Source organism: Phoxinus phoxinus (assembly GCF_949152265.1).
Source record: "Phoxinus phoxinus genome assembly, chromosome: 12".
Lineage (NCBI taxonomy): Eukaryota > Metazoa > Chordata > Actinopteri > Cypriniformes > Leuciscidae > Phoxinus > Phoxinus phoxinus.
Window position 1 is genome coordinate 35,625,044 of NC_136887.1, and position 14,859 is coordinate 35,639,902.

The 14,859-nt window shown below is 39.4% G+C and overlaps 2 protein-coding genes across 2 annotated transcripts; both read left to right on the forward strand.

Moving 5' to 3' along the window:
* The first annotated feature begins 413 nt into the window (after window positions 1-413).
* Window positions 414-8,737, forward strand: tmem107 (transmembrane protein 107). Its single transcript, XM_079630429.1, has 6 exons — window positions 414-521; window positions 932-1,042; window positions 1,268-1,335; window positions 1,589-1,689; window positions 7,436-7,532; window positions 8,495-8,737. Exons 2-6 carry the CDS (start codon window positions 956-958, stop codon window positions 8,547-8,549), a joined length of 408 nt encoding a protein of 135 aa, XP_079486555.1. The 5' UTR covers window positions 414-521; window positions 932-955; the 3' UTR covers window positions 8,550-8,737.
* A 580-nt stretch (window positions 8,738-9,317) lies between these two features.
* On the forward strand, window positions 9,318-13,666 carry LOC307008623 (aurora kinase B). The gene is made up of 9 exons (XM_079631592.1): window positions 9,318-9,429; window positions 9,780-9,818; window positions 9,969-10,008; window positions 10,201-10,234; window positions 10,609-10,797; window positions 11,037-11,175; window positions 12,390-12,538; window positions 12,974-13,148; window positions 13,237-13,666. The coding sequence occupies exons 1-9, from the start codon at window positions 9,424-9,426 to the stop codon at window positions 13,417-13,419; spliced, it is 954 nt and encodes a 317-aa protein (XP_079487718.1). The 5' UTR covers window positions 9,318-9,423; the 3' UTR covers window positions 13,420-13,666.
* Window positions 13,667-14,859: the final 1,193 nt, after the last annotated feature.

A 14,859-nucleotide genomic window follows, 5' to 3' on the forward strand; every position in this document is an offset into this window, starting at 1 on the left:
AATTTTGGAGTCTCTGTGATTTACGGTTTCTGACGCCCATTCAAGAAAATCAGTAACTGATACTACAAGGGTTCCTTCAGAGTGTGTGTGTGTGTGTGTGTGTGTGTGTGTGTGTGTGTGTGTGTGTGTGTGTGTGTTACTCCTCGCCGGCAGGTGGCGATATGAGCTCAGCGGGGAGTTCGGACCGTTGCTGTAGTAACGCTGACGTGCGCGTCTGTGGCTGAACATGTGAGTGTAAATAAATCTCTTTTCACTAAAGTTTATCTTCACTAATGAAGCACAAGAGCCGTTTAAATAACTACAGCTCACATTTATACGGCTTTGAAGAGAATTAGAGCGAGACCGCGACTAGTGGAGAAAGTACTGGACTGTGTGTGTGTGTGTGTGTGTGTGTGTGTGTGTGTGTGTGTGTGTGTGTGTGTGTGTGTGTTACTCCTCGCCGGCAGGTGGCGATATGAGCTCAGCGGGGAGTTCGGACCGTTGCTGTAGTAACGCTGACGTGCGCGTCTGTGGCTGAACATGTGAGTGTAAATAAATCTCTTTTCACTAAAGTTTATCTTCACTAATGAAGCACAAGAGCCGTTTAAATAACTACAGCTCACATTTATACGGCTTTGAAGAGAATTAGAGCGAGACCGCGACTAGTGGAGAAAGTACTGGACTGTGTGTGTGTGTGTGTGTGTGTGTGTGTGTGTATGTGTGTGTGTGTGTGTGTGTGTGTGTGTTATGGTTGTTGTTTATACTGTAGGTGTGTTTATGTGTATGTGTGTGTGTGAGTTATGGTTGTGTTGTGTATGTGTGTGTGTGAGTTATGGTTGTTGTTTATACTCTGTACGTTAGGTGTGTTTATGTGTATGTGTGAGAGAGTGAGAGTTATGGTTGTGTTGTTGTTGTTGTTGTTTATGTGTGTGTGTTGTTGTTTATACTGTAGGTGTGTTTATGTGAAGGCATCGGGATGTCTGTGGTGAAGAGTCTCGTTCCTGCGCGCTTCCTCACACTCTCCGCACACCTGGTCATCATCATCACCATCTACTGGTCTCGCGTGAGCACACACACACACACACACACACACACACACACACAGACACACACACACACACACACACACACACACACACACACACACACACACACACACACACACACACAGCTTCTGCTTAGGGAGTCAAATGACAGAACTCTGTGTGTGTGTGTGTGTGTGTGTGTGTGTGTGTGTGTGTGTGTGTGTGTGTGTGTGTGTGTGTGTGTGTGTGTGTGTGTTTTACAGGAGAATAACATCCGGTCATGTCTGCCACTGGATTTCACTGAAGAACAGTTCAGAACAGAAGATACACGGTAAAACACAGCAGTTCAGAATCACATCTCTCTTTGTCAGCTCATATGAATAATAATAAAGAAAATATAAACATAAGCATAAAGTATAGAAAAATTAACAGGAAAAGAAATTCAACACAATGTAGAAAATAGAAGTTTATATAATGGCAAACAGCTGGTGTTGCAGGATGTAAGTGTTCAGTCAATCTCTGATGGTGTGTGTGTGTGTGTGTGTGTGTGTGTGTGTGTGTGTGTGTGTGTGTGTGTGTGTCAGGCTGGTGGTGGCTCTGTCGGTGACTCTGGCTCTGTTCCTCATTGAGCTGGCTGGGTTTCTCTCGGGAAGCTCCATGTTCAACAGTAATCAGGCGCTTCTGTGTATCCTTACATCAGTCCTGCTTACAGTCCCACACTGAGCTATTCATTTCTGCTCTGAACGTCTCGTCTGATTGGCTGAGGTGTTCTTCTTCTTCTTCTTTTTCTTTTTATGGCGGTTGGCAAACAACTTTTAAGTGTGCATTACCGCCACCTTCTGATATGGAGTGTGGATCACAATAGCCTTTACTCACTACTCTTTAAATATACAAATAAATACATAAATAAAACCAATAAATACCTACATAAATATCTAATAACATTATTAATATTAAAACATTATCACTCACATCATTATTATATACAACTTTCAAAAACACCTAAACTCATATCCTTCTAATAAGCCCTGTATTATTCAAAAACACAAATATTGCTCTATACCCTACACTCCCTGAATTCATTTGTAATATTTCCTTCATTTCAAATCTAATTTTTTCTTTACTTAACCAGTCTTTCAGCCTCATCCTTTCCTCCTTATACCTATGACAATCAATAATTACATGTTCTACTGTTTCATTAATATTACAGACCTCACACATCCCAGTTTCATGTTTCCCTATTATTTTTAGCGTACTACTTAATCCAGTATGCCCAAATCTCATTCTCGAAATAATGTCCTCTTCCCTTTTATTCCTATTACTTTCTCTCATGCCTCCTACCCTCTTTTGGATGCTGTAATACATTCTCGCTTTTGTTTCCATATTCCACTCCTCTTGCCACTTCTTTCTCATTTCTGCTTTGATTATACTTTTAACTTCCGCCTTACTATATCTTACTACCATATCTATCTCTGCTTTTTTGGTTGCATTTTTTGCATATTTGTCTGCCAATTCATTTCCATCTACTCCTACATGGGCTGGAATCCATATGAATTTTACCATTACCCCCACTCTATTAACTCTGAAAACAGTTTGGGCTATTTCCAACATAATATCCTGTCTTGCTTCTGATTTCATGTTCTTAATACTGGTTAACGCACTGCTTGAATCTGACCCTATTAACGCTTTTATTGGTTTATTATTTTCTACCCACTCAAGGGCTAAGAGAATGGCCAACATTTCTCCTGTAAACACTGACAATTTATCATTTACTCTCTTATTTAACATAACATTAATTTCTGGTATAATGAACGCAGCTCCTACTCTATTATCATCTGTTTTTGATGCATCTGTATATATCTTAGTAAACATAGAATAATTCCCCTCTAGATATCTGCTAACCTGACTCCTGTCAATACTATTCTCTTTTTTCCACTCTAAAAGGTGCAAATCTACCTCTAATTCCCCTAATAGCCAAGGTGGAACATTGGATAATGGCACAGTGGGGCTTACCATCATATTTCCTATCCCTATCTTATTTACAGCATCGCTTATTATCCAACCAAAGCTCTTACTCTGTCGCCTTTCCTTTTCTTGACAAGGTTGTAGCACCTTCTGAGTCGGGTGTCTTTCCTTATGCCCTTTTAAATTTGCCCAGTACGTTAATGCTATCTGATTTCTTCTAATATCCAATGGCATCTCACTCATTTCCACTTGTAATGCTGCTACTGGGGTTGTTTTAAAAGCACCACAACAGAGTCTCAACGCCTGGCTTTGAATAACATCCAGCTTTTTTAATAATGTTCTCGAAGCAGACTGGTAAACTGTACATCCATAATCAATAACTGCCCTAATTAATCCAATATATACTGTTTTCAATGAGGTCCTACTTGCTCCCCACTCTCTACCTCTCAGACATCTTACTACATTTAGTATTCTTTTACATTTTTCAACAACTTTCTCAATATGTATCTTCCAGTTAATTTTTTTGTCAAACCATAACCCGAGATATTTAAAACATTCCACTCTCTCTAAATTTTTGTCATACAGTTTAAGTTGAATCTGTTCTTGATTTTTCCTTTGTGAAAAGCAGACTACTTTGGTCTTTGCCACTGAAAACCTAAAACCCCATTCCATTCCCCAACTCTCTACTTTCCCAATTGCCTCTTGCATCTTCCTCACTATATATTTTATATTTCTTCCCTTTTTCCACATTACACCATCATCTGCAAATAAAGAAACACTTATAGATCTATCAACTCTACTAAACACTTCATTTATCATAATTGAAAACAAAACTGGACTAACTATACTCCCTTGAGGAGTTCCATTTTCCACTAAATACTTTATACTCAATTCTTTCCCTATTCTTATTGCGATCCACCTATCCGTTAAAAAGTTTTTGATCCAACTATACATTCTACCGCTTATTCCCATCTGAAAAATCTTAATCATTAGTCCTTGTTTCCACAACATATCGTACGCCTTCTCAACATCAAAAAATACCGATACTATACTTTCTTTATTAATTTGAGCTTTCCTAATTTCACTCTCTAAACATATAGCCGGATCTATTGTGCTTCGTCCCTTTCTAAACCCACTCTGGTATTCCTTTATTAGTTCATTTGTCTCCAAATAATACTTTAATCTTTCATTTATCATTTTTTCCATAATTTTCCCTATATGTGAAGTTAAAGCAATCGGTCTGTAACTTTCTGCCAAACTCGGATCCTTACCTGGTTTACATATAGGGACAATAATTGATTCTTTCCACTGTTTTGGCAAACATCCCACTTCCCAAACCTTATTATATAACTTTAATAACATTTCTTTACTCTCATCATTTAAATTTTTTATCATACAATAACTTATTTGATCATTTCCTGGTGTTGTTTTTCCCGAATTTCTTAAGGCATTATTCAATTCACCCATTGTAAACATCGCATTTATGATACTTCCATTATCCCCATCATCCTGCATTACTTCAACATTATCTCTTATTGTTTTCTCCCTCTGTATCTTTTCCTCATTACTCAAATTACCATTACTATGTATTTTAACAAATGTCCTTGCCAGCAACTCTGCTTTACCTTTGCTCTCTATTATTACTTCCTCTCCATCCTTCATTATAGGATAACCATACTCTCTTTTATTTCCTGACATTCTCTTAATCATACCCCATACTCTATCTAATGGTGTACTTCTTCCTAGAGATTCACAATACTTCCCCCAAAAGTTTTTCTTAACTCTCTTTATGGTCTTCCTTACTACAGCCTGCTTCCTCTTATATTCAATTAAATTCTGAAAGTTATGTGTTCTTTTCAGGATTTTAAATGCCTTATTTCTCTCTTTAATTACCTTTGTGCATTCTTGCGTCCACCACGGAACTATTTTCTTTCTATTACTGCCTCCTCTTTTTGGTATCGACTCTTTTGCTGCACCTAAAATAATACTACTTAATTCTTCATTCAGATCTTCAATTCCCTGATTTATACTAACCTCCTTTATTTTTTCTTTGGACAATATTCTAAACTTGTCCCAATCTGCTTCCTCAAATTTCCACCTACTTACTTTCTCTTTCTTTTGCATGTCCCTTTCTATTCCAATTTCTGTAAATATTGGATAATGATCACTCCCTATAGTGCTCTCTTTATTTACTTCCCAACTACTTATCCCTACCAAAGACTGGGACACTAACGTAAGATCTATTGCGGTCTCTGTACCCTTACTTAAATTTATCCTTGTACCAGATCCATCATTCAGACATACTAATTCCTTTTCATCCATTATCTCTTCTAAAATTTCTCCATTCCGGTCTTCTTTTTCACCCCACACCTTACTGTGTGCATTAAAATCCCCGCACCAAATAATTTTACCTCTCCACTCCTCCAGTATTGATTCTAGTTGTACTCTCTCTAGTTTTTTACATGGGTTATAGAAGTTAATCACTTTAATCTTTTCTTTCTTGCTCCATATTTCAATAACTATTACCTCTAATTCTCGTAATGTTTTTAACCTCCTATATACTATACCCTCTTTAATAAATATTGCACACCCTCCTCCAATTCCATTTCTTCTATCTTCACGTATGGTATTATATCCTTTAATAATGAAATCCAGATTAGGTTTGAGCCATGTTTCTTGAATGCATATGATATCCGGTTTCTTTCCTACTTTATCAACATATCTCTTAAACTCAAATCCATTTGCTAACAAACTTCTAGCATTCCATTGAATTACCAACATTAAGTTATGCTTTGAGAAGCTGTATCTGCGTTCCCTTCTCCATGGTTAAGGTCAGCATGTATCTTTTCCCATGACAAATCTTTCATGTTTAAGAATTTAGCAGCTGCCTTAACTATGATTTTAATCTTCTCTGTTTTTGTTTTTGCTTGTTCTGAGCAGTTGATGACATATGCTACAAAAAGCACTATCCTATCCATTGATATTCCTGTATCTTCCTTCTCTGACCCCGTTCCTTCTTTAGTTGTACTAATATCTTCTTTTCCTCTTTCATTATTACATATTTTCACAGCCTCTGCGTATGTTACTTTCTGATTTGATTTTACTTTTTGAACCTCTACTGCCTTTTTCCGGACTTCACATCCCCCATATGCTGCTGTGTGGTTCCCTCCACAGTTGCAACACTTTATTGTTACATTACTCCCACATTCTCCATACGCATGTTCTCCTCCACATCTACCACATCTCTGTTTCCCTTTACATACGTTTGCAGTATGTCCATACCGCTGACATTTGTAACATCTTAATGGAGGAGGTACATATTCTCTGACGGTAAAGCTCATATATCCTACCATCACTTTCATAGGAAGCATCTCATCTTTAAACTGTAGCAGTATGGATTCACTATCAGTTTTTTCTCCATTTCTGAAAGCCTGCATACGAGTGATTTCTGTGATCATTCCTCCTTTAATCACTTTCCTTAGTTCTTCCAGATTCTCTTCTATGGGAATTCCTGTTATCACTCCCCTAGATCCTCTCTTCTCACCAATTATTCTTTTCTCCACTATTTCTTTTTTACATACTGATTGCAGTTTCATAGTTTTATTTTTCTGCTCAGCATTTTTGCATTTCACCAATAGACTCCCATCACGCAACACCTTAGCCATTTCTATTTCCCCAATTGCTTTCTTCAATCCAGTTGTCAGAGTAATCGGGCTAACTGATGTAATTTCATTCCCCACTTTAAATTTAAGAATGATCTTAAACTCTTCCATCATTATCTTTTTCCTTACTTCTCGACTTTCTTCATCCTCTTCCAATGCTCTTTTATTTATCATCTGACTATTCCTATACTCTTTTTTTCCTCCTCCTTTCCTACTTGTACTCTTTTCCCAACCCATCTGCATATCTTCATCCTCTGAACATCCACTATAATTTGCCATTCTGATCCAGTCACAAATCAGATTATGCCATGAACCCGCAAACAAAACAAACTAAATAAACGTATTGCAACAAAGAAAAAAAGAAAAACCTTCCTCTTCAGCAATATTTAGCCGCTCAATCACTCGTTACGTGGGACGCTGCTCCACATCCGGCCACGTATCCAGCTCTCCGATCCGTAGCGCCGGCTGAAGTGTTTCTCTGAATGTCTCTGATTGGCTGAAGTGTTTCTCTGAATGTCTCTGATTGGCTGAGGTGTTTCTCTGAATGTCTCTCATTGGCTGAGGTGTTTCTCTGAATGTCTCTGATTGGCTGAGGTGTTCTCCTAAATGTCTCTGATTGGCTGAGGTGTTCTCCTGATTGTCTCTGATTGGCTGAGGTGTTTCTCTGAATGTCTCTGATTGGCTGAGGTGTTCTCCTGATTGTCTCTGATTGGCTGAGGTGTTTCTCTGAATGTCTCTGATTGGCTGAGGTGTTTCTCTGAATGTCTCTGATTGGCTGAGGGGTTCTCCTGAACGTCGGCTCAGCTCTGGTCTCTCACTCCAGCGCCTGCATCAGTTTGTCCTTCTTTGTGTTCCAGCAATGGCCCTGCTGGACGTACTGGGTCATATTCAGCCTCTGCAGGTCCGTCTTTTTATTCATTAGTATTAAAGTGCCCTATTATGTTATTTTCAGATATTCTCTCTCGTGCAGTGTGTGGCTATTTTCATATCATACATTTCACCCCTCTCCGTTTTCAAAAATACCATCGTGCACACCTGTCAGTTTTCAGAAAAGTGTTAATTTACACAAACCCGTGTATATGCCGTCAAGAGCATGCCAAGCCTGTAGGTGGCAGTGTAACGAGAAGTAAACGAGAATCAGAATCCCGGAAATAGTCACACACTGTGACGTCGGCTCCTAAAACTCAGTTTCTTCAAAGATGCAGATAAAACGAGTTATTGTCTACTACAAGAATCGATTCTGAACTGAAACGAGTCGTCAGTAATTCAGTCTCATTAGGTTTGTACCTAATTAACATAATGCCAGCCTGTGGTGTTGATTGGCTGATCAGCGTCTCTTAGCTCCGCCCTCAAACACTGTAGTGTATCTGAGACTGGAAGAGTTTGGTTCGTGTTGTTCATGTGGAGAAGACGCTGTGTTCTGAGATTGATACGGTAAAACCCACGCCATCCTTACTGTTCGTATCACTGTGATCAAGAGCTGAGATTCAGATAAGATAATGAGCGTTAGCTTTCTGACCAATCAGAGCAGAGCAGCTCTCAGAGAGGCGGGGCTTAGAGAGACTGAGAGAAAGAGCTGACGCTGGAGATTATGAGGACATTACAGTGCTTTAGATTTAGAGGAATGTGAAGCTGTTGTAGGAGAAACAGAACAACATTAAAATAGTATAATTGGGCACTTTAAAATCATTTTTATCATTCTTCTGTAAGCTTTCCTATAGCTCACATAGTTTTGACTAACAAAATGCATGATTGTAAAATATAAATGCATTATTTCTACACATACTTTGGCATATTAAAATGTGTGTGTGTGTGTGCGTGTGTGTGCGTGTGTGTGCGTGTGTGTGTGTGTGTGTGTGACAGTGTGTTTCCAGCGCTCTTCGAGTTTTTTCTGCTGATTTCACTGAAGTCAGTGTGAGATTCTTCCGGACATGAAGACCCTGCAGAAGAAAACACTCGATTAAGAGTTATTCGGACAGATGGAGACGGTCTCGTGTTCTCTTCAGTGTTTAGAGCACACGTCGGCTGGAGAAATGGAGAGATTTATAACTGGTTTACTGTTCTTTGTGTTTTAGAAAGGAATTAAACAAACATTTTCACAGTGAATTTGTGTGCATTGTTGTCTTTTATAGTTTTGAGGGTATAATATGCATTTTATACAAAGAAGTTGTACACATTTATTGAAGCCTATATCTGTAATATATGAAAATCAGAATTGTAACAAAGTTAAAAATATATATGATTTAAAATGTCAAAATGATGACATTTAAAGGTGAAAACATGAGATTAAAGTAATAATGATGAAGTGATGCTATTAATTTCGAAACTATGACTTAGTATTTTATACTTTCGACTTTTTATGTCATAATTACGAATATATCAAAGCATTGTTGTCTCTTTTACAATAACTACATATACAATAACGGTAATATACATTTATGTTGAGCACAGGTGCAAATGTACAGGAAATGTATATATATATATATATATATATATATATATATATATATATATATATAATGTATATAAAACTGTATTGATTCCACACAGTTTTAAATCGTATATGATCTGAAAGTGTATGATACTGTGCCGCTGTTTGTGTGAAATCTCTGAGGCGGGGCCAAAGTGATTGGCAGGTCCGCAGTCCAATGAATGCTCTTTTTAATAGACCAATCAGCGATACGTTGACGGCGGTTGGGCCAATAGCAGAACAGCTGGGTTTCATTTTAAATCCAGGCGGTTAAACGGAAGAGCTGAGGCGCAGACGCAAGAACAACAGAGGAATAGTCATCATGCAGGTATAATAAGCGCATATTGCTCATTTATTTTCAGTATAAGTGTATTTATATATATTTATATGTGTATGTAGGAGATGTCAGTGTAGCGGAGGGACTGATCGGTATCAAATCAAGGTCTGAAGCGTTATTGTCCGAGTGAAACTACGAGTAGTAAATTAACTCAGACGTTATATAATAGTAATCATTGTTTTTTTTTTGTTTAAGTTAACTCATATGTGAGCTGTCTTATTTTTATTGATATAACGTTAACTGCTCTATTTTTCCAGGGCTGTCTTATTTTGATTGATGGAGGTGCTTTATTTGTTCCGTGTGTGTTGAGTTTGAGATATATTTGTGTTTCTTTTAATCAGAATAAAGAGAACAGGGAACCCAGAGCTCTGCAAATACAGGTGACACAAACAATAACATGTTATTTATTTTAATTTAGCGAGACAGTGCAGTTTACAGTGATCACGTGCTCTTCTCCAGCTCTACGTCACTGCTGTGTGTCTGATGCTCGTGTGTGTGTGTGTGTGTGTGTGTGTGTGTGTGTGTTTCAGACCGCTGGTGAGATGAATCCAGACACACACACTGTTTCAGGTAAAACCTTGAGAATGTGCCACGAACAAACCTTCTTTATAAACTAACTATAAATATGTGGATGATCAAGATATGGCAGTTAAAAACGGTTTAGTGCAGTTGTTTATTATTATTCTAACAGACATACTAACATTTTTGTTGCATTGGTGTTTTTTTAAACCATGGTCGCTGATAACTTTAGTCTTCTTTCAGGTCCTGGGAGAGTTCCGGTCAAGTCAAGCTCAAAGTGAGTTTTTTTTTTTAAACTACTGTATGAATATGAACTCACTTGATCAGAAATGAAGGTTTTGCTTCTCCAGTAAGTTAAATGTATCCTGATTTATTTCGGCAGCACTTGAGCACTTGATCCAGTACTACTAACACTAACACTTTCTTTTCTATTCTAAACTTTTGATTTGTACTGTGAAGGGTTATAGCACTTACATACTGTTGTCCTACTGCTAGTTTAATTGCTTCTATTGTTTCTCATTTGTAAGTCGCTTTGGATAAAAGCGTCTGCTAAATGAATAAATGTAAATGTAAGAGCGTTTAGATGTTTGTACTGGAGACGGAAACACTGAGGGAGAGCATCAGTGTGTTTAATAATAACTGCTGTTCCAGGAAGTTCACCATAAAAGACTTCGACATCGGGCGTCCGCTGGGAAAGGGCAAGTTTGGGAACGTGTATCTGGCGAGGGAGCGTAAGCTGAAGGCCGTCGTGGCGCTGAAGGTCCTGTTCAAATCCCAGATGGAGAAGGAGGGAGTCGAGCATCAGCTGCGGAGAGAGATCGAGATCCAGTCGCACCTCAGGTGTGTGTCGCTGAACACTTTATTATTTAGAAAATAAGTGTTTTATAGATTTTTATCTAGTTTTTATTCGTTGAGAAACACGTCAATAGGTTTTTGTCATTCAAAACTTTTTTTTTTTTTTTTTTTTATCGTCTCGTTTTCGTCTGTAAACAAATGTCGTTGGCGAATAATTTGTCATTTTGTAACTAAATTTTACACTGGTTGTGAGATGATCCTGATGTGTGTGTGTGTGTGTACAGGCATCCAAACATCCTGCAGTTCTACAACTACTTCTACGACGACTCGCGTGTGTATCTGATCCTGGAGTACGCGCCGCGCGGCGAGATGTACAAGGAGCTCCAGCGCTGCGGACGCTTCGATGACCAGCGCACCGCCACCGTGAGTGATCGCGCAGGGCTGCGGGGAAACCCATTCACATGAATCGCAAAAAAAAATAAAAAGATTTTCTAAATGTTTAAAGGGGCTATGTGGAGTTTTCAGCGGCGTTTAGCGGTGATGTTTCAGATTGCAACCAATATGTTTACAAGCGAGTGCGCGTGCTTTTTTATTATTGTGTGGGAGTCTGTGTTGTGCTGGTCGTTTCTTAGTATTAGCAGACTTTGTCATAAAGTTGCAGTGTCGTCGCTGTCGAGTGCAGTCAGTTACGAGGCGAGAGGCGTGGGCGCATGCAGGTCTCCGTCACGGCACTGGATTTCGCAGCAAATCCGACCTGTAGACTTCACATAGAAATAGGAATACTTAGGGAATAGAGGTAATAGCAAAACCTGCCAAGTGGATAATTTTATTGGGAGATTACAACCCCTTCACACACAGGTAATCAATTTTTTTATTAATTTTAGTAGAAAAACTACACATAGCCCCTTTAATAATGTGGTGTCGTTTCAAAGACCGCGACCCACAGTTTAGAGACGCACCGGCTTGTAATGGAGGAAGATTTATTAATTAAGTTTATACTTAACAACAGCGGTTCATATCAATGTCTGAACAAATAGAAAATAGCTATAAATAATGTTTAGTTTAGTTAGTCGAGCACACGTCAAACTCTTCTTGTGATCGTTCCGTGTACAGGTCGGCTACTTTAGCTTTTACATGTTCAACATGGACGCGCAAGTGGTTTTCTGTGGTAACGAACACATCGCCTATAAAAGAGAATGAACACGTCCTGTATCTGAGGCTTAAGTAATAAATATTGAGAATGTAATGGCCTGTATTATTATATCTCTCACTCCAGACGATCGGCCACTGATTGCAGAACGATTGCCAACAATGAACTCTGGCTTATGATGCGTTTGGGAAACGCGTTATTTAAGAGAAATCATTCCCGCTCGATTGAGACTAACGGCTGATGTTCATTTCTCTGCTGCTTGCTTCTCGATTTTGAATCAAATTTCTGTTCGATATATGCACAGATTTGATTATAGATTTTAAATCTATGCATCGAATTGAAATTTGAATCGAAACGTGGGATTCCAAGAGATGCCCCCCCCCCCCCTAATGAAGCATGCGGTTATCATGGTCTGTTGTGCGTCACTGACGCTGGTCTCCTGTGTGTGTGTGTGTGTGTGTGTGTGTGTGTGTGTGTGTGTGTCCAGTACATGGAGGAGCTGGCGGACGCGCTGAACTACTGCCACGAGAAGAAGGTGATCCACCGAGACATCAAGCCGGAGAACCTCCTGCTGGGCTTCAGAGGAGAACTCAAGATCGCAGACTTCGGCTGGTCCGTCCATGCGCCGTCGCTACGGTAACACACCCCATAATAATACGTTTCTACTAGGTCACTTTACAATATGATACCAATTTACATTTACTCATTTGGCAGACGCTTTTATCCAAAGCGAATTGCATTCAATTTCAAGCTACACATTTACATTTGCAGTTCTTGCTTTCCCTGGGAATCGAACCCATGACCTTTTTAAATAAACATGACAGTAGACAAAGAAACAATACAGATAAACATGACAAGAATCCAATTATAAAGTCAGGGATCAGAGAAGCAAAGAGAAATGCTTTGAGATCATGTAATGATGGAGGATCACTGTCAGGAGTGTAAAGTTGCACGGAAGTTAAAGCCATGATGAACGATAATGTGACCTAATGGAAGCATCTAGATGATGAAGAGAAGCCATGCGTCATACACACCATAACTCACCTGAACGTGTGTGTGTGTGTGTTTCAGACGCCGCACCATGTGTGGCACGCTGGACTACCTGCCGCCGGAGATGATCGAGGGACACACACACGATGAGAAGGTGGACCTGTGGTGTATCGGTGTGCTGTGCTACGAGTGTCTGGTGGGAAACCCTCCGTTCGAGACGGCCAGCCACACCGAGACGTACAAGCGCATCACCAAGGTGTGTGTGTGTGTAAACACTAGTGTTACACGGCCTCTTATTACTAGGGATGCACCGATATGAAAGTGTGTGTGTGTGTCTCTCTCAGGTGGATCTGCAGTTCCCTAAAGTGGTGTCGGACGGCGCTCGTGACCTGATCTCGAAGCTGCTCCGCCACAGTCCCTCCATGCGTCTGCCGCTCAGGAGTGTGATCGAGCACCCGTGGGTCAAAGCCAACTCACGCAGAGTCCTGCCGCCCGTCTACAACCCACAGGCCCTCACACACCACTGATGACATCAGCGCAAGGACCTGAGTGAGGCACCCGGAGCCGCCGGTTCACTTCACGTGTGTGTGTGTGAGAGAGACTGTTAATGAGTCTGAGATGTTGGATGCAAATGAACTCTAGAGTTTGTTCTCTGCTCTTGTACAGCTGTAGTTCTCTGCTCTGTTCATATTCATGTGGTGTTTCTGTCTTCTATGAATATTTCTTCTGTCTTGTGCTGAACCTGTCAAATTATATTAAAGGAAGAGCTTTCTAGAGTGTTGTGGCGTTTAGATTTGCACTGATTGTTAAACTCCTGTGCTGATGCTTTCAGATTCTCACCTGTTTGGCCTGTTGGAGAAAATGGCTGTTTCCATCCAAAGTTGGGAATTTAATTTATGCACAAAATTGGAATCTCGCCTAAAAAAAGCAGCGTTTCCATCCAAGAGAACAAAATCGTTACTTCTGGATTATAGACTGTAGACATACAGAAGATAAAGATGTATAGATTATATATGAAGAATAACTGTTTTTAAGAACTAGGAGAAGCTACTGTATATAAATCGAGGAATTTATTCGCTAAATGTTTCCATCGTATTTAGTGAAAATGGCTCAAGCTGGTTTGATCCTCTAGAACCGATTCCCAAACCAACATTGAAGACCTTAGTTTTGGGCTGTTCATTTCTTAAATACAGGGACAATTATAGCCAGTTAACGATTCTATTTATAAATAGATTGCAAATGATTTATAATTTCTTTATTAATGCATGTCACACCTGACTTGATGCGGCATTAAGGGGAGTTGATATAGCAGAATAAACTTAAAGCGGTGTTTGATTATGATTTGACTTTTCTAACTGTAGTTAGTGTGTAATGTTGTGTTTGATCATAAACATCTGCAAATTTACAAAGTTCAAAGCAAAGGGAGATATTTGCTTTTACAGAAATCGCTTTTTAAGGACTACAACAAACAACTACACGACATTCCTCCCGGGTTAGTGACATCACCAACCCTAGAATTTACATAAACCCGCCTACAGGAACACCAATTAACCACTCAGAAATGTCCTGTTGCTTCTACATGTTGTCACTTCTTCTTGAGTCTCCATCATTGTCTGACTCCGATTTGAACATAAAAGGCTAAAAGTGTTTGAAATGTTCAGTGTGTGTGTGAGGTAAAAGGACACAAACTCTTGAAGCTCCGCCCCCTGTGCCGGGAGCAGCAGCTCATTTGCATTTAAAGGGACAGAGACAAAACTGCGTTTTTGCTCATCCTCAAAAAGTGACACTTTAACTGCTATATAAAAATATCTGTGGGGTATTTTGAGCTAAACTTCACACACACACTCTGGGGACATTAGACACTTATTTTACATCTTGTGAAAAGGGCATTATACCACCGCTTTAAAAGAAAGGATTTTACATCCCAAATGAACAAGACAACATAATCACAACGTCAGTCTTCAGTA

What these genes read in the sequence shown, in the direction of transcription:
- LOC307008623 (XM_079631592.1), top strand. An exon ending in AGACACACACACTGTTTCAG is followed by an intron (nt 10,009 to 10,200) that starts GTAAAACCTTGA and finishes GTCTTCTTTCAG; the next exon opens with GTCCTGGGAGAGTTCCGGTC. An exon ending in ATGACCAGCGCACCGCCACC is followed by an intron (nt 11,176 to 12,389) that starts GTGAGTGATCGC and finishes GTGTGTGTCCAG; the next exon opens with TACATGGAGGAGCTGGCGGA.
- tmem107 (XM_079630429.1), top strand. Translation starts at nt 956, where the DNA reads ATGTCTGTGGTGAAGAGTCTCGTTCCTGCGCGCTTCCTCACACTCTCC. An exon ending in CAGTAATCAGGCGCTTCTGT is followed by an intron (nt 1,690 to 7,435) that starts GTATCCTTACAT and finishes ACGTCGGCTCAG; the next exon opens with CTCTGGTCTCTCACTCCAGC. An exon ending in GTCATATTCAGCCTCTGCAG is followed by an intron (nt 7,533 to 8,494) that starts GTCCGTCTTTTT and finishes TGTGTGTGACAG; the next exon opens with TGTGTTTCCAGCGCTCTTCG.